At 36.4% G+C, this 24,726-nt stretch overlaps 1 protein-coding gene across 2 annotated transcripts in view; it reads left to right on the top strand.

Moving 5' to 3' along the window:
• MYO1B (myosin IB) overlaps positions 1-24,726 on the top strand; it is a 168,870-nt gene that overhangs the window by 128,043 nt on the left and 16,101 nt on the right. The window contains exons 14-24 of one of the 2 annotated variants that reach the window (XM_011355895.2): positions 1,241-1,345; positions 3,401-3,463; positions 6,755-6,955; positions 8,284-8,510; positions 11,012-11,212; positions 12,871-12,964; positions 13,809-13,958; positions 17,599-17,667; positions 19,388-19,474; positions 19,769-19,855; positions 21,616-21,702. In XM_011355895.2, coding sequence (XP_011354197.1) covers positions 1,241-1,345; positions 3,401-3,463; positions 6,755-6,955; positions 8,284-8,510; positions 11,012-11,212; positions 12,871-12,964; positions 13,809-13,958; positions 17,599-17,667; positions 19,388-19,474; positions 19,769-19,855; positions 21,616-21,702 — 1,371 coding nt within the window. The remainder of the gene's footprint in view (positions 1-1,240; positions 1,346-3,400; positions 3,464-6,754; positions 6,956-8,283; positions 8,511-11,011; positions 11,213-12,870; positions 12,965-13,808; positions 13,959-17,598; positions 17,668-19,387; positions 19,475-19,768; positions 19,856-21,615; positions 21,703-24,726) is intronic. The other variant, XM_023528739.1, reaches the window with a different exon arrangement.

Genomic DNA, 24,726 nt, shown 5'->3' with positions numbered 1-24,726 from the left:
GGACCAAAGTTGATTTTGAAAGGTCAAATTTCATAAAAACTCTATGACTTTTTTGCTTTTGTCATTTATGGAGAGATATAAAGGCTAATAGTTCTGTGTATTCACAGGGAGGAGCCAGCTTCATTCCACTATTACTCAAGGACCCTTGTAGCTCATTCATTAGTCCAGGACTAGCCATATCAGTGGGGAAAGAATCAGGCTTATCAGTGGTGGGGTCATACGTCTTTTACTCCCAGTGCCACCTTCTCTCTCTCCCTCTCTCTGCAAAGAGGTGGGATAGAGGTGAAAATAACTAGTTTTATTAGCAGATCTACCTCTTCCTGGATGATGTGGTTCTTGGTGAAGTATATTCATTCAACAGATGTGCATTTTGTGCCCTCTGCAATGCTTTAAGCCCTGTGGGTTCAGAAATGATTTAGGCATGGATCTTTCATCAGAGTTCATAGGAGAAAACTCTGATGTGAAGGAAAAACTACTGAGGGTCATAAGAGTAATAAATGTGTGAGCCTTTTGAGAAGAGATTTTTTCTAACTAGGGAGATGATATTGCTATGCTGATTCTCTTGAGTCAACATTTTGTAGACGTGTCATTCATTTACTCACTCATCAAATACATATTGAGTATTTATTTGGTGTGAGGTGCTGGGCATACTTTTGTCACTAAGAGATGTATAGTCAGCTCTTGCCCTTAGAAATGTACAGTCTAGTCAGACAGATAGATATGAAACTAATCAATACATATATCCACATATATACACACATATATACATTTAGAGTAATTTTTTTTCAAGCGTTAGTATGTACGAGTTAGAGAACTGATCTTGGGTAGGGGAATAAGAGGTCAGGTCAAGAAGACTTTCTTGAACTCCAAAGTTAGACCTGAGAATGGAAGATTGAGAACTTATAAATCTTACTGTTCTTTCCCCCGCTCCCCCTGAACCTTCAGGGGAAAGTGTACTTATTTGTATTTTTTTTTACCACATGTAGGATGCTTCTTTGTCAACTAAAAACTTCATCCTTCAAATACTGCATCACTTGTGTATACTGCATTCATTCACTTATCTCATGAATCATTTATTCAGTGCCTGCGATGTGCAAGCCTCTGTCCCAGGAGCTTTGTGCTGGATCAAGTTAAAGAGACAGTGTGTGACATTTATCGTAGATTGAGATGTTAGAGTGTCATTGTTATGGGAGAGCTAATAATATGGTTTATGAGGCTGTCTTCATTTTTCTCCATACAGGACAACAGCTTTGAGCAGTTCATTATTAATTATTGTAATGAGAAGCTGCAACAAATCTTCATTGAACTTACTCTTAAAGAAGAGCAGGAGGAGTATATACGGGAGGTAATGTTGAAATATAGTTTTTAAAAATGTTCCTTTTTCACTCATAATACAAACTCTGGATTCAGAAGACTATATAAACACGACCCTAAAATCAGATTTATCAAAGTTTAGCCATATTGTGTCTTTTAAAAATTTGTTTGGTACGACATCTATGCCAACTTGAATTTTCTTTGTTGTTGTGCTGCTAGGGCCCAGAACAATGCATGGCACACAGTAGGTGCTCAATAAATATCAGTCATCTGGCTCAAATCTCACTGGATTCTAATGCAATAATGTGAAATAATCTATTAAGAAAACAGTCTGAGATGAATGGACAAACAACTGTGGTACATTCATACAAGGGCACATTATGCAGAATAGAAAGGAAAAAACAGTTGATATATACAATTGTATGAATAAATCTTAAATAAGTTATGCTAAATGAAAGAAGCCTGACTCAGAAGGCTGCGTATTGTATGATTCCGTTTATATGTTGTTCTAGAAAAGGCAAAGCTGTAGAGATAAAGCAATAAAGACAGAAGTCAGTGGTTGCCAGGGGGTAGGGGTCATGAGAGAATGTGACTACAGAGGGGTAGCGCAAGGGAATCTTGGGGGCTGATGGTTTTGATGGTAGTTACATGACACTATGCATTTGCCCAGACTTAGAGAGCTGTATACCAAAAAGGCCAAAATTGCTGTATATAAATTTGAAAATATTTTGAAGCTTTGTTCAATCTTGAAAAGCACTGACTTCCTAAAAATTTATAATGAAAATAGGTAATATTTGTTGAATGCCTACTATATGCCAGCTATTGTACTAGTGCTACGTATGGACTGTCTCACTTAATACAATTTAAAAATAATCAGAAGTAATGTTTACAAAGCCCTTTCCTCCTTAATTATAAAACACATACTTGTTGTTCACCCTTTCATTTTTTAAATAGCCAGTCTTTTTCTAAGTGTAAAATTATTTATTTCGAAAAAGTAAAAGGAAATTATTATATCTTTATTTTTGTTTCAGTTTTTATTTGCCTTAATATTTTAGAAATGATACATATTTTTTTCATTTTTATAGTCATTTTATGTCATTAAGGACACTGAATTTTTGGGGGGGGGTTTCTAAATATAGATTTTTCTAATATGATTGTTATCTCCAGTGACTTAGTAAAATAATCTATTTACTTGAAAGCGAAAGCATAAATTTTCATTTTTCTTTTAGAATGATCATTATGCTTTAGAAACTTTTATACTTGTCTGACACCTTTGATAACATAAACATCCTAAAAGCCAGAATAATTTTCTTCCTGTCTTCTCATCATAAAGAGAATGCCCAAACTTTGATCTGTAACTTAAAACAGTTTGTACAGATCGTCTAAAACACTTTTAAGAGTATATAGGAAGATCCCTATCTTGCTTTCTGAATGAATTTTTTCCTTTCAGAAGAAAAATAAATGTTTACATTTAAATGGGCAGAGTGTAAGCAGATACGGAATGATTACATTTAGCCTCACAGATGGCTTTGTAACTAGCATTACAACTAGTGGATAGGTTCTTGTATCTTTCCTTATGTTGAAAATATTTTGTCTTAGCCCTGGAATATTTTCACACATGAAATAGTTAACTGCCCTACAACATGGGATTGACTCAAATTAATTTTTTCCTTGTGATTACAAATTAAGAAGAGAAAAAAACTAGGCCTTAGATTCTTGGGATCAAGTTCTGACTTATTTCCTCATAAACATTGTAAGTATACACAAAGTAATATTGACCCAAGGGCCTGTTGAGTAAATGTTTGGCCTAGGGCCAGTGAAGTGCATGGGAAATCGCTACAGATGGGAGATTGGAATGGGAGTCAGTCTCAGAACAGGTCAAGGGCGTTCATTTCAATCAGATCATGTCAGTGGTGGACTGCCCCACTAAGAAAGTTTTGGGAACCGGAAGATGACATTTGCAGCACTGATTTTATAAAGGAATTATTCAGAGAAGACGTGAAATATGGTAGATGATGGGCAAAGGCTATTTTCTGGATGCGGCATCATCATATGGAATTTGATTTTGTTCTATTTTGTTTTTCAGGACATAGAATGGACTCACATTGACTACTTTAATAACGCTATCATTTGTGATCTAATAGAAAATGTGAGTATTAGGTACAATTTTCTAAAGAATGTCTTAGTAATATAATTCATTACTTACAAATGATCTCACTGCTTTCAATATTATGCTTTAGTATTTTCATAATTTTAGTACCTTTCTTTTGGGAACTGCGGATTCTGGAGACTTTATTGTAATCCTAAGGGGTCAAACACAGTTCTTAAACACATACATAGGCAACTGGACATTTTGATATTTAGCCTGGATCCCATCTGCTCATCCCGTTGCCATGTCACAGGACTCATTCATGATGTGCACATGCCATGTCCTTAGAGACACCAGTCTTGTCCTTGTGTTGGGAGCCCAGGTCTAGTCCATGGCTCCTAGGAATGTGAACACTGATTAGAGGAGGCTCGGCGCAGCCATAAAGATTTTTCCCAAATCAAAATAATCCATTTCATTTCTCAAACTCTTAACAATCTCTTATTATACTATTCAGTGGTTTTTATCAAAAAGATAATTTTTGGCGAGGATATGGAGAAGAGGGAACCCTTGTATGCTATTACTGGGAATGTAAATTGGTGCAGCTGCTATGGAAAACCCTGTGGAGTTTCCTCAAAAGGTTAAAAATAAAACACTCTTAAGATCCAGCAATTCCATTTCTGGGTATATATCTGAAGGAAATGGAATCAGAATCTTCAAGAGATATCTGCACTCCCATGTTCATTGCAGCATTATTTACAGTAGCCAAGACATGGAAACAACCTAAGTTTTCATCTACAAATAGGTGGTTAAAGAAGATGTGATATAAATATATGAACATTATTCAGTTGGGAGAAAGAAGGAAATCTTGCCACTTATAACAACATGGATAGACCTTGAGGGCGTTATGCTAAGTGAGATAAACCAGATAGAAAAAGACAAATACTGTATGATACCACTAATATCTAAAAAAGCCAAATTCATAGAAAGAGAATAGTGATTGCCAGGATCTCAGGGGAATGAGGAAATGGGGAGTATGGGTCAAAGGGTATAAACTTCCAGTTTTACATAAGAGGATTAAGTTCTGGGGGTTTAATGTACAGCATGGTGACTGTAGTTAATGCTGTATTATATACTTGAAAATTGCTAAGAGAACAGATCTTAAGTGGTTTCACCACAAGAGAGAAATGGTCATTTTATTAGTGATAGCTAACTGCTATGATTATGTCGGTAATTATTTTGTAACGTGTGTATCAAATCAAATTGTATGCCATAAATTTAATGTTATGTCAGTTATATCTCAGTAAAGCTGGAAAAAATTTTTTAAAAGAACACACACAGAAACATGCTGTTCAAATTAAGAGTTAAGATAAAAGACAGCCTCAGGAGCTGAATTAAATAGCCCCCTAGGAGTGGTTCTGGTATAGACCTAGCATCAATTCAGAAAACGTATGCAGAGGTCGTTGTGTGTGTGATTTTGCAATTGGCCACAGGCTATGGGATATGTCAGGTGACACAGTATGTGTGTATGTACAGGAAAAGGCTTGAAGTGTGAAAAATTACTCTATAACTTTTAGCAAACTTCCTGAAGCGTAAGATATTTTTACATCAGGTTCTTTTTACTATAAATGAATTGATTGCGAGAAAACTGATTTGTGTGTAAAAACCTAGAAACTCTTGTTTTATGCTTAGGATTACTAACAATCCTGGCCTTGCTAACAAAATAATTTGAAATAATGCAGAAACTTTATTGTCCTACAGTCTTTGCTGTCATTGGTAGGCGAGTGCTATGTTTCAGGAATGCAGTTACAGGCTCTAAATATCCAGCAAATCACTTTCAATTCATCTTTAACAAGTCTTTTTGGAAATTATGTAGTTAACCAGTATTTTTTCTCTCAGTAGTCAAGGAATTCCCGAAAGCCGTATCTTCGATTAAATTGAATATTAAAAAATAATATTCAAAGCATCACTATTTTTCAATGAAAAAGTAAATTTTGTTTTGAAAAATCTGAACAATGTTGGAACACGAACACTAATATTTTACTTAAGCAATTCAAAACTCTAGTGTAAAATCCAGAAAACCACTAGATTTTTTTGAGAATTATTTCTGGTAAATTTTGTGACCATGGTAATTTGCTATGGGAAGTTTAACTTTTAGAAATCATGACTACTGTGTTTTCCTTCATAAATATAATGTTGCACTTATTTCTCTTTAAAAAGAAGAAAAAAGAATAGTTGGTAATGCACTTAATTTAACTAGATTATCTCAGCCGAAAACTCCCTTGCATGTATGCTGGAAGAAGCTCATGTTCACGTAGGAACTTGTGTGCTCAAAGGAAGTGTTTCCTTCCAGCATCACCTCACAATCCTGTTTATTCTGGGGCTGTTAGGAACATACTTGATTCCTGAGAGTCCGTACTTCCCCTGGGTTTTGTGTGGAATAAATAAATGCTGGTCAGAGGATGTTAACAACCTTGTGAGGAAAAGGGGAGAGAGAGGGCTTTTGCCTGGTGGAAGTGGGCGGGGTTGATGGTCAGAGGAGTGGACTGTTCTTTTTGGGATGGAGATGTGTGGGCCTGTAAGGGCAGCTGAAGGAACGAAAGAACGGCAGCCTCTATTTAGCAAAGTAGAAGATTCCTGATTCAGTTTCACGGGTCTGACTGCTCTTGGGATAAATATGATCACGGGGTCTGAATACAAGACAAATTGTCCCTCATGTTTAACATCCAGTTGGAAATTTTATATGGAAGAAGAACTTTATTCTAAACAAATATGCTGAAAACACAACTTGATTGCACTGATCGTTAAAAGCGGCATCCCAAATCACATTATATTTTTTTTTCCTAGAAAGTAAACTTTATTTTGAACACATGAACATCTGAAACCAATTTCCTTCTCAAGCTTTGAATCAAATAATGGCCTTGGAAGACTGTTCTGTGTGTTTTATGACCACATGTTATAGAGACTGTATTGTCACATTAGTTTCTGACTTTCAGATTTGTTTTTGAATCTTTGAAGTCTAATTTGCCTTTTTCTAACATATGAATTTCAGTTAATTGCCAGCTAAGATGGCTGAGGTGACTCCTAAATCCTGTTCCATGGGGAGAAGCCGTTTTGCAGGGGAGAGAGAGAGCTCTATACTGTTCCCAGCTCCCCCCCCCACACACACCTGGGATACTGGAAAAGGGCTGACTTCTGTGGCTTCTTGTTATTTGTTTTGATTCTCAACTTTTTGTTGTAAATGAGCGGAATTTTCTTGTGACTAAGTTGATTGTGTTTGATGGTGTAATTGGGAATAATTATTAAAACAATACAGTGAGGAAGGAAGGAAACTTTTTTTTTCCTTTCTCCGAGAACACAAATGGAATCCTGGCCATGCTGGACGAGGAGTGCCTGAGGCCTGGCACGGTTACCGATGAGACCTTCTTAGAAAAGCTGAACCAAATCTGTGCCACCCACCAGCACTTTGAAAGCAGAATGAGCAAGTGCTCTCGGTTCCTCAATGACACGTCCCTGCCTCACAGCTGTTTCAGAATTCAGCATTATGCCGGCAAGGTATGAGGGAACTGTGAGCACCCAGTCAGGCCTGCAGAGTAGTTCCTTCTAGGAGACTGTGCCTCAGAGATGGCATTCTGACCACTGCCAACTTATGGGGATAAATTGAGCTGCTAAAATATTAGAATCAAGGGAATATAGTCAGTAATATTGTAATAACTGTGTATGATGTCAGGTAGGTACTAGACCCATTGGGGGGGATCACTTCATAAAATGTATAAATGTCTAAACACTATGCTGTGTGCTTGAAACTAATATAATATTGAATGTCAACTGTAATTGAAAAAAATTTTAATTAGTAAATGTTTAATAGAAATAGAATCTGGGCTATGTTGAGCAGAATCTTATTAATACTCGTAGATGAAAGGAAAGCCAATGAACTTAATGAAAGAATTTGAATGTCTTTTTAAAAATCTATTTTATTATTTTCAAGCTCTAAGGTATCCTACAAAAAAGATCTATCAATGCTAATAAAAGGGAATTTGTCAGTAAAAATTACAAGTCACTAAAGACTTATAAGGTTTTTAAAGCACAAATTATTTAGCAAAAATAATGAATTCTTAGATTGAGATTTTGAAATGACACTGGGGAAAATACTTACTTTTCTTTTTTAAGTACTTAGTTGCTTAATATTTGAGAGAATTAATTTTATCTTACCTAATATATAAAGATAGTGTTAAAAATAATTTTGACAATAGATTAATCTTTAGAACCATAAAACATTGTTTGGAGTTAATATCCCCTTATGAATATGGTTGCAAACTTCAAAGGGAAGAAGATCTCAATTATGTATTTTTATTTAGTAAAAATGAAGTATATAGTATCTGAATTACCTTTAATTTTAAAATGTTGGAACTTGATACTTCATTGTTTTTTCATTAGCCTATGTTAATAAAAGATACTTTTCTGGTCAGTTTTGCTGCTTGCTTGGGATGCCTTTGAAAATGCAGGGTTATATCTACTTTATTTCCCCCTATCTACTTTTAAAGAGACTAGAATTGGGACATGCGAACTAAAAAATAAAACCTCAAAAATTTACTCGAACACCAAAAAAAGAGAAAATCCTTTGAAAATGCTATGATAACATTTTTTGAGTTTATTTTTGCAGATCCTAAAGGATAATGGGATTTATTTTGAACTCTTCTGTGATTTAGACAGATGGAATTTAAACTTAGAGGCTAATTCAGTATTAGAGTGTGACTAATGTGTTGAGGATTTGATGGAAAAAGAAGAGGCTGCAATATACATAGTCTTGGAATATTTTTAACAGTTGTTTGATGTTCTAGCGTGCAGTATGTCAGTCGTTGAGTCTTATGTGTTGCTCATAGGTACTGTACCAGGTAGAAGGATTTGTTGACAAAAACAATGACCTTCTCTACCGAGATCTGTCCCAAGCCATGTGGAAGGCCGGCCATGCCCTCATCAAGTCTTTGTTCCCCGAAGGGAACCCCGCCAAGATCAACCTGAAAAGGCCTCCTACAGCAGGCTCACAGTTCAAGGCATCCGTGGCCACTCTGATGAAAAACCTACAGACTAAGAATCCAAACTACATTAGGTATTTCTGGCACAAAAAGTTTCTGACAGTTCGAATGTGAAGGCACTCACAAGGAACATCATTTTCCTATTTGCTTAAATCTGTGTAGCCCAAGCAGAGGATAACTAAAGTACTTATAGGTCAAATAATACAGTATCTTGAGTTTGCTTTAAAATACTCCAGTGCCCTTTCCTCCTTCCAAGTAAGGAATTTAAAAAGGGGGTGAGGCTGGAAGTGTGGCAGGGGATAGGAATAGATACTCAATGAGTTTGGGTTGTTGGCACGTAGGGGCTCTCAACTTTCTGTATTTTTTTAATGACAAGAAACAGTATGTAAATTTTTGGGGGATAAGGGTTTTGCTTAAAACTTTTGTTGATTTCATTTTGGATTCTTGTTTTATTAACTTAGAGCACTGAAGCAAGTGGGGCTTTAATATTCTGGTGTTAGGAAATATGTACCTCTTTCTTTCTTGTGGGAGTTACAGGCCCAGGGAAAGTAATGATTTCTAAAACAATCTGAATTTTTTCAAAGCAAGAGAAAGGACTCCTTTAAAAGTATCCTGTCTTCTTTTTTTGCTTCCACGGCATCTTAGATCTCAAAGTTCAGTAAAGAACAACTAGGATTACAAGTGGCTATATGTATATTTGGTGAACTAGATAATAGAAGGTGTGTGTCTAATGGGTCACATTTCATAATATTGCATTACACCCACATACACCTTCTATCATTGTCTTTGAAAATTCAGTTATGAGGAAAGAGTGAAGAACATTTTTGTGTTTAGCTTGTTTACCTCGTATTATTTTGGTAACAATATAAATAGGCAGAATCCCCTAGTTTGATTACAATCAGGTTAGAACATATATTAAGTAAAAATTCTAGTTTCAAAAAAAGATAACCAGGAAGCTCTTTGTGATCAGTTGCTTTTCTTATTCTCAATTGAGTGGACGTCTTTTTAAATTTTTTTTAAAATTCTGTTTTATCGAGGTGTAATTTACATGAGGTGATATGCACAGATCCTAGATGAATGGCTGTTATTTTTCACCATTGTATACACTTCGGTAACCACCACCTACATCAAGACAGAACTTTCCATCACCCCAGAAAGTTCCTTTATTCCTCTTTCCTTTTAGCGGTTTTAATGTGTCTCTAAGAAGTCTTAATAAACTCTAAGGTTGCAAATATATTATCATATGTTTTTCCAGACTCTATAGTTTCAGATTTCATATTAAGGTCTATATTTTTTCTTATAATTATCCTGTTGTTCTGCCATCTTATATTGAAAAAAAAAAAAGAATCTCTGTCTTTCATTCATTTGACTTGAGGCTTTTATTGAAAATTAATTGAATGTATGTATAGGAGTCTAGGCCTTAACCCACTAGTCTGTTCCACTGATCTGTTTGTCTGTCCTTAAGCCAAAGTGTGGACATTATTTTTTTAATGTAAGAGGAAAAGCATATAAAACACCGTGGCCAAACGAAGTAAGGTTTAACTGTCCACATATTACATGTATGTGTGGAATTTATTTGAGGTTGTAGCTAGGCAGATGCAAACACCAATATTTCACAGTGTATTAATAGGATACAGAAATTACTGTAACTAAATCCAAAAATAACAATGGCTTAAAGAAGACTGACATTTATTTCTTATGTAACTTCTAAGTATAAAAATTCTAGGGCTATAGAGCATCTCCTTCTATTTTGTGGTTTTGCAGTTTCCAGAATGTTTCCCTTGTCCACATGGTCAAAGATAGTTCTCCACCATGTCAGAATTTCCAGGAGCTGTTAGCAGAAGATGAGCAAAGTGAGAGCAAGTCCCTATCCTTTTAAGGACACACCCAGAAGTGGTATACATTACTTCTGCTCTGATCCTAGTGGCCAGAATTTTAGTCACATGGTCACACCTATTTGCAAGGAAGGTTGGGAAATGTTGTCTTTCCTTGGGCAGCAAAGGCGGGAAATACAGGGATATAGGGAGACAGCAGTGTTTTTAATCTTTTTATTGAGATGTATTATATACATACAATATAATAAAGTACATGAATCTTAATTATACAACTTATGGAATCTTCATGTATACACCTATGTAACCCCATCCAGACCAAGATATAAAACATTTCCATCATCCCAGAAGGTTCCCTGGTGCCTCTTCCCTTTGATCTCTACCCTTACCTCTTCCCAGAGGTAACCAATACTGATTTCTCACTATAGATTAGTTTTGCTTGAACTTCACATAAATGGGATCATAAAATATGTACTCTTTTATGTCAGACTTTCATTCAACAAAGGGCGAGTGATATTTATCCAGGTTACTGAATATATTATAGTTGATGTATGTAGTGTTGTGTTAATTTTTAGGTTTTTATAAAATGACTTGAAATAATTTCAAAAGAAATGACCAAGTTTCTCAAGAGTAACAAATAATTACTTCACCACAAAATAAATATATATGATGCTTTGTAAAACACAGACAGATAAATACATAAGAGACAGAATTTAAAACCTAAAATTTTTGTGATCTTTTAGGTGTATCAAACCGAATGATAAAAAAGCAGCACACATCTTCAACGAGGCTCTAGTATGTCATCAGATCAGGTATCTGGGTCTTTTGGAGAATGTCCGAGTGAGGAGGGCAGGCTACGCCTTCAGGCAGGCATATGAACCTTGCCTAGAAAGATACAAAATGCTTTGTAAACAAACATGGCCTCATTGGAAAGGACCAGCAAGGTAAAAAATCAATCGATCATATTTAATAATGACATTTTAAAGCATACAGATAACATGTTGGTTTTTTCACAGGTTCTTAGGCAAAACATTCTATGAAAAGTTGGATGTAATCTCTGTTTTGTACCCTTTTCCATCAGGATACCATTTTGTACCAATTCTTGATTAATTATAGAAGTCTTGATTTTCTTTAAGGACAAAACAGGGCTTATTGAATCCTCATTTGGAACTTGTGTGTCAATAAAATTTCTAAAATAAGTAATGGCAAGTTAGGAGGGGATTTGTAATTGGTAAATATATTTGTGTAGAATCATAGAAGAGCATCTTGGATCACTGCTCTCAGCTCACTGGAGAATTAACCCCAGGGAGAGTTGGTGGATGGGCATGAGGGTCCCACTTTACCAGGTCTGTACCAATTGAGAAATAATTACAGGAGCAGATAGGGTCCAAAGTGTTAATGTTATTACTAGTAAAGCTATGTGGATGGGAGAATATGGCAGAACTCGGGGCCCTGTGGCTTTCAGCTCATCTGCCCTGAATTGCGCTCACCCATCCAGTGCCAAACAGAGTGCTGGACCACTGCGGGCCCATCCTAGGAAGTAGCCCCCGTGAGTTCTCCACATGCAGAGAGAACGTTAGTGCTAGGGGGTGGGTCACTGCCAAAAAGAAATCAGATCTTGCCTGTGTAATGACCTTTCTTCTGCTTTCACCAGTCAAAGAAGGTACCCCTTTTCTGTGGGCTATAGACGCCCTCCTGACTACTATAGGAAGGCCAACGTGCCTGTTTTATGGGCTTAGGCAGCAACTTGGGGATTTTTTATTTCACTTATACTGGTGTTACCTTCACATTCTCACTGGACTTGGCCTGTCCCAGGAACCTCGACAGTATTAGACAGTCACCCTGTGTTATAAGAAGATAAACTCCAGACATATGATTTTGTCTCTGGTGCATAAATCAATACCTAAATAACATAGGATTTGGGTTTCAGTTCCCACTGCTAATTTCCAAGGTATTATGGTTAACATGTACCGTAATACACAGAACATGTGTTCACTCCCTGCCTAGCACTTAGTCCACAGGTTGGTGGGGTGAAGCGAAGTTTAGTTTTAAAGATTGATGTTGAAACCAGGGTCCAGGATGGAGCAGTCAAAGCCAAGTCTAAGCCTCGCTCCCATTATATAAGGCCCATGTTTCATTGTACCCCATTAGTCTGGCTCTTAGCACTGCTCTCTCTCTAGCCCTGCCCACAGTCTGAGGGGCAGGAGCAGTGTTTAAAATGTTTTTAAGAATTAACTGAGTGAGTTCAAAATAGATCTGAGTTTCTTGTACAACCTCCAGGCTCTGATTGGTACTCGTTATGGGTATATTTGGTACAAGTCTTGCCTCTGCTAATGAAATCAAGAAATTGGCTTTAATACCACACTTTCTTAGACTATGTAGTTCTGAACCCAAATTTATATTTTTAATGTTTACTGGATTTGGTTGAATTTGTGGAATTCAGTCTTAATAATGCTTTGATAGAAGGACGCTTGTTGCAAAAGCAATTATACTTGGAAATAAAGCTATTTTTTGTACCATTGAGAACCTGATATTATGATTTAAGATAAGGTAAACTATTTTTGTAACTCAGAAAACTCATTGTTTTTATTGGTTTTTGTAGGGCTGGTGTGGAGGTTCTGTTTAATGAATTAGAAATTCCCGTGGAAGAATACTCCTTTGGTAGATCAAAGATATTCATCCGAAACCCAAGAACAGTATGTAATCAAAACCTTTATACTTTGAACTTATACTATAATTACACGGGCAGGTTCTTAAAGGATATTTCTGACATTACTGAGATGCTACCAAGACTGCCACATTCTTGTATTTATTTGCAAATATCCAAAAGAATGGGCAAATAAGGGTAAAGGATAATGGAAGAATGTGTATTTTTTATGAAACCTCAAAGTCTTTTTATCGGATAGGTTGTACGAGAAAGAAACCATAAAGAAACTTTTTATACAACAATAAAACTTGCCTAATTCATAGGAATTGGTGGTAAATTTCAGTCTAGATGTGTAATATCTGAAATATACAAACATTTAAGGAAAGACAACTCAATTATTTAGAGGTACATGAAGGCACTTAAATTAAAATTTTTTAGAAGTTAAAAGGTGCACTTAAAATTATACTTAGTAGAACTCCAAGAAAGTCTTTTTATAAGTGAATAGACTAGAATGAAGTATAATTGGTCTAGTAGTTGCTTGGTAATTGGAAATTTCTAGAATTTGTAAAGTGTTTAAATTGTTTAAGAAAAACTTTGCCAGCATCTCCATTTTATTAATAATCACATCATCACAGATAGTGTGAAGGCAAACCTACACTCAGTTCAGCACTTCTCTGATTTGTCGTAAATGCTGAATCACCAGAATCTGAATTCATCAAAATAGTTTTCGCATGGGCTTTTATCCATATTATCTCTAATTCAGACAGTTAGTGATCTTTTTTTCCAATGTGATTGACTCCAACATCATAATATTTTACCTCCTGAGGATATCTTTCTTATATGCCAGGAGTATTTGGTAGAATTTTGAAAAACCACCTATCATTTCTTATTAGTTATTCAAATTAGAAGACCTGAGGAAGCAAAGGCTTGAGGACTTGGCCACTCTCATTCAGAAGATTTATCGGGGGTGGAAATGCCGCACACACTTCCTGCTAATGAGAAAAAGTCAAATCGTGATTGCTGCCTGGTACAGGAGATACGCCGTAAGTCCCCAGCATTTTTAATCTGTAATAATGATGCTTACTCACGAACATTTGTTAGATACTTAACATGTATGTCATTTTTATGTATGTAATTATCCCAACAACCTCATGAAATAGGTGCTCTTAGGGTTCCTTTTTTTAAAGATGAGAAAACTAAGGCATGAACCATTAAGTAACTTGCCCACAATCACATAGCTACTGAATGGCAGGGATGGGATCTGAATCCAGGACAACTTAAGAGCTCAAGTTCAGTATTCCACACTGCCTCCCACTGATACAGATATAACAGGAAGTCTGCATCTTGAATTTGGTCATCAAATTAAAAGAGACAATGTTCTTTAACCCTTTGACTAATTATTTTCCAAAATAATGAGCTATTCTATTGCAGCAGCACTGAGAATGGTTTTAATCCCAGAAAACTAATGCCACAATTTAGTAGAATTTGGGGTTTAGTTAAAGGGTTAAATTTCCTCTAGTCCTCCAATATTTGGCCCTATTAACTATGGGAAAAGATTCAATAATAAAGTAATTCTATTTAATGGATATGGAATTTCTTCTAGCAGTTTCTTTTCTCACTTGATTATAGAGGTGTACCACAGGTTTGAGGGCATCCCGAAGGTTTATCTCAAGGCTAGCTTTGAACTTGAATTGTGTTCTCACAAAATGAATTTCAGTGATAAGAACATTGCTTCCAAATGCTTTTTCACTCTATACTTTTTCACTAGAGAGTGAGTTGGAAAATGCATTAAATTTGTAGTCAAATCTCCTTTAAGGTATTCTTCCTCTTTTTCAGCCCTAGAGCAGCTTTGGTATAAGTCAGTGTATAATCAGAGCACAACTTATGCTGACCTTTCTCATATAATATATTTTAGTGTATTATTTCCAAGTTTTAGAAATTAATGAGATTCTTAACTGATTAAGCTAAAGAAAAATTGCTTGGTCTTTAAAAGGATATCTTAAAATTTTCTTTCTCTAGTTAAAAGAGTATAACCAACAATACAAGTGTTAATGTATGAACTTATCCAGCTATATTAATGATAGATTTATTCATATGTATTCTGCAAAGGCCCAGAGGACTTGTTGTCACCCAGTATGGCTGCACATGGCAGTGATACTCGGCTCTTCTGCAGATTCATAATACTCTACTTTCTGTTTGCCTGAGAAAAGGAAGACCAATAAACAAATAACCAGTCCCTGAGGAACCCTTCTTCTCATTTCTTTTTTTGAGATCATTAACATCCAATTTAGAAGTGTACTGAATTTATCGATCTTGAATTCTACAAATATTTGAAACACCTATTTTTCAGGCTCTGGGGATTGCAGAGTGAACAAGACAACCTAATTTCTGACCTCACAGAGTTTTATATTTGGTGAGGGGCAATATGCAATTAAGCAAATAAATAATCAGAACAATTACAGATTGTGGTTAAATGCTAAGAAAGAAATAGAAAACTGAGGTAAAGAATAATAGGGATCTGGTATATAACTTTAGATATGATGATCAAAGAACACCTTCCGGAAGGGGCTACTTCATCAGAAGGATAAGAAGAAACAGCTAAGGCAAAGAACCAAGAATATCAAGTGGTATTTGCATCCCTCCCTGCCACCTGCCACTCCCCAGTATAGAGCTTTTGTTTCTCCATGTTTAAAAAAAAAAAAAGTCACTAGATGTATCATTAATTCATGATGGTAAGAGTTACAAGCAATATTAATTGTAGACTAAAAACAAGTAATAGCCTAGTTTTTAGGGAAAGTATTAATTTTGCTCTAGTATTATATCAATTTCAGAATTTGAACTAAATACCTCATCCAGTTAACTAACATGTTTTCCAAGCCAGTGATTAAACTCAGTATTTTCTCTCAACCAGATAACTCAAAGATTTTCTGAATACCCATTTTCAGTTACCGATTCTTTTAAAAATCCATATTCGGTGATAGTTCATGGTTCCTTGAGATGAATTTTAAAGTGAAGTTATTTTCGAGCCATTTGGGAATTAGAAAAGAAAACATGTACCAAATGGATGTCAGAAGTGATGATCAGATATTGTAGGAAACGTTTGTTCTTACAGCCATGGAATATTGCTCTGTGAGGAATCTTAGAGATTTTCCAGCTCCTCATTTGACAGATGAGGAAACTGAGGCCCAGAGAAGGTAGTGACTTGTCCAAGGTCCGAGTGTCCTCTTTGCCCTTCTCTCTGGTATCCTCTTTTGTTTTTTTCTGCTGCCCATAGGTCGATAACATCACCCTCCATTTCCTTTGATCTCCCAAAATGTAGCCTAGAGTCTTGGAAGGCATCTCTTCCTACTCAGAGAAAGGGAGCTGAGAAATCTAGGCATTCCAGAGTGTAAGAGTCACAGCATGACTTTAGCACTCTGAAAAGCTAAGAAATTTCATGGCAAATGCCCACATTCTAGTGACTATTCCACAGTAAATACAGTAGAAGCTCTCTTTTCTAGGGATAGTGTCCCAACCACTTCCACTCTCTCAGGCATCAGCCCTAGAGGTAAGAAATGCAGGCTTCTGGGCATTGAGTTTGCTGAGCCAACTCTTGGCCTGGAGCCTTCTGCTTGGAGCCTTACTGGGTCTTTGCTTCCTCACTTGAAAGGAACCTCTGCTGCATCTGAACTGCCTGCTGTGCTTGTATGTCTCCTGGGACCCTGTTCCCATTTCATACAGCTGACTTACATCCACTGTAAGTCCTTGAGTGCATGGATGGAGTCGAATTCATGTTTATATCCTCATGGTTCAATTAAAGGGCTATATGCAGAGTAGGAGCTCAATAAATAAAGCTAAGTCAATTAATAGACATTTAGTTAAATTCGTTAGCTGATTTCCCAGTTTGAGGCAGAGTAAAAGCGGCAAATCTAGAAAGAACCGGGGATGTGGAGGCTGGCATGGTGAGATGTGCACAGAGAAAAGAGAACACAGAAACATATGCAGAACTCAGTGTGTATTCATTCTTCAATACGCAGTGTGTATTCATTTAATGTGCATTTACAAAGTAGCTACCGTGTGTTGGACCCTATATTATATAACAGCATAATACAAAGAAGAGATGTTAATTATGGTGGGTCCTGAGACATATAAAAATTAATTATATTTAGCATCCTTAAAACATACTTTGGATTAACTGTACAGACATACCTCAAAGATATTGCGAGTTCGGTTCCAGACCGCAATAAAGCAAATATTGCAATAAAGCAAGTCACACAAATTTTTTGGTTTCCCAGTGCATATAATGTTTACACTATACTGTAGTCTATTAAGTGTACAATAGCATTATATCTAAAAAAACCAAAAACAAAAACAAAAAACCAATGTACATACCTTAATTAAAAAAATAGCCCTCATTTGAGCCTTCAGTGAGTTGTAATCTTTTTGCTGGTGAAGAGTCTTGCCTCAATGTTGATGAAAATGTAATATTTGCAAAGCACAATAAAGCAAAGCACAATAAAAACTAGGTGTGCCTTGATAATTTTAGATTTATTGATATTTTGATTTCTTTTCATATTGATTCCCAGAAGAATATGAGTGGTCAAGAGTTCATTGCACTAAGTGAACAAATACTTTTCAATCCTTGCGGTATATTTATTAGATATATAAATAGAGCTGCTAAGATCTTCCCCTTTCATTTTACAGCAACAAAAGAGGTATCAACAGATAAAGAGTTCTGCCTTGGTAATTCAGTCTTATATCCGGGGCTGGAAGGTGAGTTTCAAAGAAGTGAGCCTTATTTATTTGCGGGTTTTTAGGTTCTTCACAAAGGATGATGTCTTAAGCTCACCCTGCAGGGGAGAGCTCCCCGTCTCCTGTTTACTCTGTAAACAGTCAGGTGGAAAGAATAAATATTGTGGCCCAAGCTGGGGCCCTGGTGACCATGTCTTGGCTGCTTCCTTCTAACCAGCTTTCTTTTCAAGAGCTTTGTTCTCTGAGCAGGAAGACCTTGAAATAATTCTGTACATGATTTCAGTATCCTCTTGCCCCGTTTATGAGGGAAGCTGTAATTCAGAAGGCTGTTACATTGTTGCCTCCCCACCTGTGAGTCCTGCCAGGCCTCAGCACTCCAGCCCAGCAGTGCCCATAACTTCCCAGTAACCGTCTTGCTGGCTGCCCCATAATGATCAAAAGATCCTAAGCTCTAGCTGTTCTAGTGGGGATCACAGTGGGCGATCTAGTTCCAGATCCTTCTTGTCAAGGGGTTAGCAAACTACAGCCCACAGGTCAAATTTAGCCTACCTCTTGTTTTCCTACAACCTGAGAGCTAAGAATGTTTTGTATATTTTTTAAGCATTGTTAAAAAGAAAAAAGACAAAGAAGAATATTTCATGACATGTAAAAGTTATATGAGATGGTAATTTTGTATAAATATATACATGAAATACCAAGTTTATATAAAGTTTTATTGCTGCACAACCACACTCATTTATTTCATATCTTGTCTGTGGCTGCTTCAGTGTTACAGTGGCAGAGTTAAGTACTTGTGTCAGAGAACACATGACCTGCGAAGCCAAAAAGTTTTACCATCTGGCATTCTACAGAAAAAATTTACTGACCTCTGCTCTGAGTCATAGATACTTCAGAGCCTGTTCTGACCACTGCCCTTTTGAGAGATTTGGTGGAGTAGGCTGGATCTAACAGGGCTCCTTGAAGGTAGTTCCCAGGCCCAGACGCCTTCAGAGGGTAGAGTCCTGGGCCAGGAATCCAGCAATATCAACTGACTTGTGTCTAGGCCTGTGAGTAACCCAAGGACTTGGTAATTGTCTCACAGCAGATGCCAAAGTACAACTTTGAGCACGTAGAGTAAGTGAAATTGCTGCCTTCCTTGACCTAATTATTGAGTCCTGGGTCCAGTCTCCAGTCTAGAGACATCAGAAGCAGGATTCAAGCTCTACTTCCAAGTCAGGGATTCTCCTGGCACCCACAAAACTAGGTTTTAGCAGCTACTGGATAGAAGCCACTGGTTTGGGACCAGTGGAAATTGTATTTTAACAAATTTTTAAACATCTGTTGAATTAAAAATGCAGCTATAGTTATATCCCTGGACAACTAATAAAAGTGATAAAATAAATTTAGAGGATTATTGGAGATCTTCCAACCTCATTCTGAAAACTACTCCTTTTATTCGATATGCACCAGCTTACATTGCTGTCTGTGGTCACATTTGTTTCCTGTCACATGTTAGGATATGGGAGGCTGCTGTCCCAATCTGGTTTGGGGGCTACTCCTTTGTGCTTCATGATGTTTTGATTTACCACCTTCTCATAGTCCCTTTTGGGCTAATAAGCAACTTCTTTTCTTGATTTAAGCTATTAATTTTTCACTTGAGAATGTGTATTATGACTGTCTCTTCATGTATTTTTTATTCGAATCACTATGGATTCCAGTTTTTGGTTGACTTTCTATTTTTCTGGGTGATTTTGCACCTCAGGCCCGAAAAATCCTGCGAGAACTGAAGCATCAAAAGCGCTGCGAGGAAGCTGCCACCACCATTGCTGCATATTGGCATGGTACCCAGGTAGGCCAGAGACCACCCCCAGGAAGGCAGGGGTTCGGGAGTAACGTGTGGAACAACGGATCCTCTCGGACCCTCTCCTTCGGGGACAAAAAATGTTTCACTGGCTTAAGCTACTGAGCACGCATTTGCCTCTTGCTCTTTGCAACATTTTGGTGTGGGGCGGTGGCACACGCTTTTGCGTTTAGCGTTTACTGTTTGTTGGTGACCAGTGTCTTTCTTCTTTCTCCATTGAAAAGCAGCAGTAACCTTTCCTGCCTTAAACTTTTCTGTAACTCCTTTTCACATGCATCACAGGCACGAAGGGAACTGAGCCGGCTGAAGGAGGAGGCTAGGAATAAACATGCTATTGCAGTTATTTGGGCTTACTGGCTTGGATCTAAGGTACTTTACATGCACATCTCATCACTCCATCCTCAAATCTGCAATAATCAGTCTGTAGTTCTAGAATATCAGGGGATGAACGACTATAATTAATAGTGGCTCATACTGGTGCATGGCCTAGCAGCTGGGTCTAATAAACCTGGAGATGTTAGTGTCAGCAGTACATGGTAGGAAGCTTACGCATGTACAGGCAAAAAAGACTAATTGCTTACTAATGAGACACTAGTTGCTGTTTTTTAAAACTCTTAAGAAGTAACATGCATGTTTAATTTTTGCTTTTTTTTAAAATTCCTTTTTCTCTTCCCTGACATATAGTTGTAGTTTCTAGAGATTTTGGGGGCGGGGGAGCATGTTGAGAATGTTCAGGTTTGGGCCTTATTTGGTTTTCTGCAATATGTTGACAACAGAAACTCTTTTAACGCATGCCTTAAATATTAATCTATGAATGAAACTTTTTTAGGCTCACTGTGGCAGTTATTGATGATTATAAGCAAAATATTATATGTGGAAAGAATTATCATCTGTGATTTAACAGAAAGCTGTGTTCATGCAAAGCTAGCTTTAATTGCCACTGAAGAATCCCAGGAATTTCAGCATCAGCTGTTTGTTTTCAGAAACAAAGGCCTCCCAAAATGCTCTTGCTAATCCCCAGGCAGAGTCGTGGGCTCTGTGAACATTTCACAAACCCCAAGGGACAAGAGTTTTAGATGTTTTCGTTACTTAGAAAATCAAAGGTCATCTCTGCTAAAAATGTGTATTCCAGTTAGAAACACGAATATCAGTATAGTCCTATGTTTTTAAGTCTACCTTGTCAGCATTATAAGCCCATCTTGTGAGTAAAATAAGAAAAGCAACATTTGGCCCATGTTACCTAAAACTCATCAAAGTTGTTCATTTGTGTTTTCTCTTGAAAATTAGCGAAGAACAAACTAGTCCCTTTTATAAGCAGAGGACAATGTCCTAGCAGAGGCAGAGGGACTTTTAGAGAGAATTAACCCTGAGATTTCTGCACTGAGTGAGCTCGTTTCCCAGTCTGAGTATAATGTAATAAAAAATCAAAGCCTGTCTATTCCTTTCTTTTAAAATGACATGGCTTAGATTAATGTTTCTCTAATATTAATTTTTTAAACCTATAAGTTGTTCCATTTTTTATCTTGTTTCAGTATATTTCCTCGTTTGGGGCCTTAGCTAATATTGAATTTCGATACATGCTACTTCTAGTTTGCTACTTGGAAAGAATTTCAAGTTTTGTGGGTTTTTTTGAACTTTAGGAGAACAACTTTTATTCTTTCCAGTTTTCTAAATAGTTATTCACCAGAGATGTCTTTTTATACATCCAAATTAATGAACTCAGGAATTCCCTCCACTCCTCACCCCCCACCCCACCCCGTTGTGCTGGCAGCAAAGGGAAGTCTACTGAAATTATTAGGAGGCACTCATAGTTCTAAAGGTTTGATAAAGGAGGGAGGGAAAACAGGGGAGAAAAAAGGAGAAGAATGAAAATAAGGGGTCGGAGGAGTGCTTACCTTGGGTACCACACAGATTGCCCTCCTCTGAAACAGTCTCAGCTTACTAAAAATAAAGGGATTGCACCAGCCTGACACTGATTCTTTGGGTTTAAATGATTATGCACCGTTCCTCTGTCATTCTGAAATCCTTATTCATAAATTGGCTCTTCTATTTGGCGGGGTGTCTTTTCCTGGTCATTTGTGCTGTCTGCATTGGGCTGTCTCTTTTATTTACCATCTAAAACATTCTAGGCTCGAAGGGAGTTGAAACGCTTGAAGGAGGAGGCTAGGCGTAAGCATGCTGTTGCTGTCATTTGGGCTTACTGGCTTGGACTGAAGGTACTTCCTCAACCCCTTCTTTCTGTCCAGAGTGGACTCAATAAAGCCTAGCATCTACTAACCCTGAGGAAATGATTGATTATGCTTACTGATGGTCTGCACAGTCTCTTACAATGTCATCTTGCCTAATTTTGTTTCTTTTTGAGAATAAACCTGTACACTAATATTTTCTAATTTTATTGTGGTGTATTTCTTTAAATAATAGATTTAAAGTGATAGCAATGTAGCATATTTTATCCAAGACATTTTCTTATCCAAGTTCTGTTTTATGTTGTTGGTTTTTTTTTTTTTTTTTTTTTAGGGGGGACGAAGTGCCTTTTTTTTTTTTTTTTTTTTAATTCATGAGACAGAATCACAATAGTTGAGCTAAAAGCTGATCCACCGTCTACTGTGACCAGCCAGGGGATATCAGGCTTTTGTTTCCCTTTTTCTGCTTATTCTGCTACAATGATGGCTCCTGAAGCAGAGCTTTCTTCATAGTGACCATTATTCTAATTGTTCTCTAATTGTTCAGCATAGAAACCAAGAGGTTTCATTTAAATTTACAGATTTAGATGAGTAAGACCAGCAGTGGATCATTCAGGTTAAGGAAAACTTTAAATTCAAATGTCTTCTGGTTCAGGGCAGGGTTTACTTCAGAGTAATGCTTGCTAGTTTAGGTAAGGATGCATGTAAGTAAATAGGATTCTGGGCTCCAGAAAGCCTTAAGAACACCTTCAGAGAGGATAAGGATTTTGTCTTCCGAATATTTAACTACTCATCACCTTAGGGAGCCATCCATACTGTCTTTTGGGGATAATAAGGCCCTATTGACACTATTGTTAGTTATTTTTACTTTAATATTATAACAATTCATCTTTTTCTAAATATTTGAATATCATCCAGGAAACCATTGACTCTGAATCTGAACAGCATTAGCAGTATCCATAAACACTGCTTTGAATAATCCGCATTTTTCCCTGAATGTTTAGCTTATAACCTTTTAGAAAATTAAACTTTTTGATTATATTGACTATTCATCAAGTAATTTCTGAAGTAATTAAATAACTATGAATTAAGATGTTTCAAGAACTACTTTTTAAAAAAATCATAACTAAGGATTTTATTTCCCATTTTATTTACATGTTTGAGTTTACATTCTAATTTTCATAAATGGAAAGAACAAACAACATTGAGTCAAGATCTTTACTCTGTAATGACTTCTACCAGCACCGTCACGTTTATCTTCAGTTTTCTGGGTTTAACTAACTGCATATAATTTCAAAAATACTTTCATATTAGTAATGCGTGCTAGCAACCTATAAGCCAAGTTGAGTTTGTAGGTGAATTCTATTTTAGCTGAAGTTAACTGAGCTAATTAGACATAACTGTCTTTTTTTTTCCAGTTTCAGACAAAACAGAGGTATTTTCATGTTTAACAGAACCATTATTATTGTTATGAAGTAAAGTTACACTTCTTTGAAGTCGAAGAATGAAATAATTTTGTACTTTTTATTATAAAGAATTGTTGATAATGATCAATAGTTTTGCCCTTTTAAGGGACTTGATTCTTATAGAATTGATTATAAAGTTCAGTGGACCCTTTTGGGACTCCAGAGTCCATGATGGAAACCTATTCTGTATGTCAACATGTTGTCACTAGGCCTTTTCTGTAGGTAGCTATTGTTTCAGGAGAACGGGCCTGTCCTATGAATATCAAAAAACATGTTGCAGTGAGCTCAGTTACAATGACCTTCAGCTAAATGTAGTAAGACTTCTAGTATATTTCTAAGGATATGTTTTCATGAAACCTTACTTCTTTAACTTCTGCTTTCCTACACTATTATAACTTCAGGAGCCAATTAATAGGTATCAATTCTCCCTTTCCCTCTAACCTTGTAAGTTTGAAATCTGAAATGCTTATGAATCGAACAACTCCATGGCTATAAGAGAAATGATAATCGGTAACATAGAATATGAATAAAAGGAAGCACTGTCTGTCTGATGTGTGGAAGAATTTTTAAACCTGAGTAATATGCAGGTGTAGAGAATGAGTCTGGCACTCAATTGCCCAGAGGGACCAGGTCACAAGGGTAAGAGAAGTAGCAGGTGGAAGGTGGATTAGAATGATGGGGCCTCATGTGGTTTGGAGCATGCAGTTAGCTACTTGGTCCTTGTCATGTGGGGACGGGGCTCACTGTTGCTGGATCTTAGAAAATTTTAAGAGAAACTTGTAGTCTGAATTCCTATGTGAAGTTGTTAATTTAAAATACGCATATAAAACATTTTTCTACAAACTGAATTTGGTTAGTATGTTGCTAATTTACCACCCCTAATGTAGAAATATTTTGAACATGTGCAGTTAAACCCAGAACAGTAAAGACAAAAGAAAGAGGTACATAAAGTCTGAATTATTCAGATTGGCTGATATTTTGCTAAATTCTAACTCTCCCATTTATGACTGGATAATAAAAATATTTAAGTTTTCCCCTCAATTTAAAAATTATTCATTCATTCAGCAGACACCTCCCTCAGTTATTTTATTTGTTAGACATTAGTATACAATGTAAATAATGACAGTGTAACAACAAAGAAATAGGTAAACTAAAACTATAACATCTTAAGCACAGTTATAGTATTCATTAGAAAAACTGGTAAGAGTAGGGATGAGAGATCGATGCCATTAAATGAAAGATAACGATAGTTCAAATTTTTTTTTTTTTTTTTTTTTAATTCTTAGTTACCTTCAGTTCTCAGTGTATAGTACTGAAATCCTATCTTTATATATAAGGCATTTTTTGCCTTTTGCAAGCAATTTCAAGTGAAAATTACCTTATATAATTTTCTGAAATGTATTTTGATTTATGATGAGTTTGCAGCTATACCTGTAAAATGTTTCTTGTCGAATCATCAGGTTCTTTAAAAACTAGTTAAGAATATTTAAAATATCAAAATATTCTGATATTATAATTTTGCATCTCTTAATTTCTTTTTCTCTACTTAAAATCCACTGTGTCAACATGCTTCAATTATTTTACTACATCA

This window comes from Pteropus vampyrus, unplaced genomic scaffold (assembly GCF_000151845.1).
Source record: "Pteropus vampyrus isolate Shadow unplaced genomic scaffold, Pvam_2.0 Scaffold2, whole genome shotgun sequence".
In the NCBI taxonomy this organism is placed as follows: domain Eukaryota; kingdom Metazoa; phylum Chordata; class Mammalia; order Chiroptera; family Pteropodidae; genus Pteropus; species Pteropus vampyrus.
Note: the sequence above shows the minus strand (reverse complement) of the source record. Positions and strands in the feature narration are given on the sequence as shown.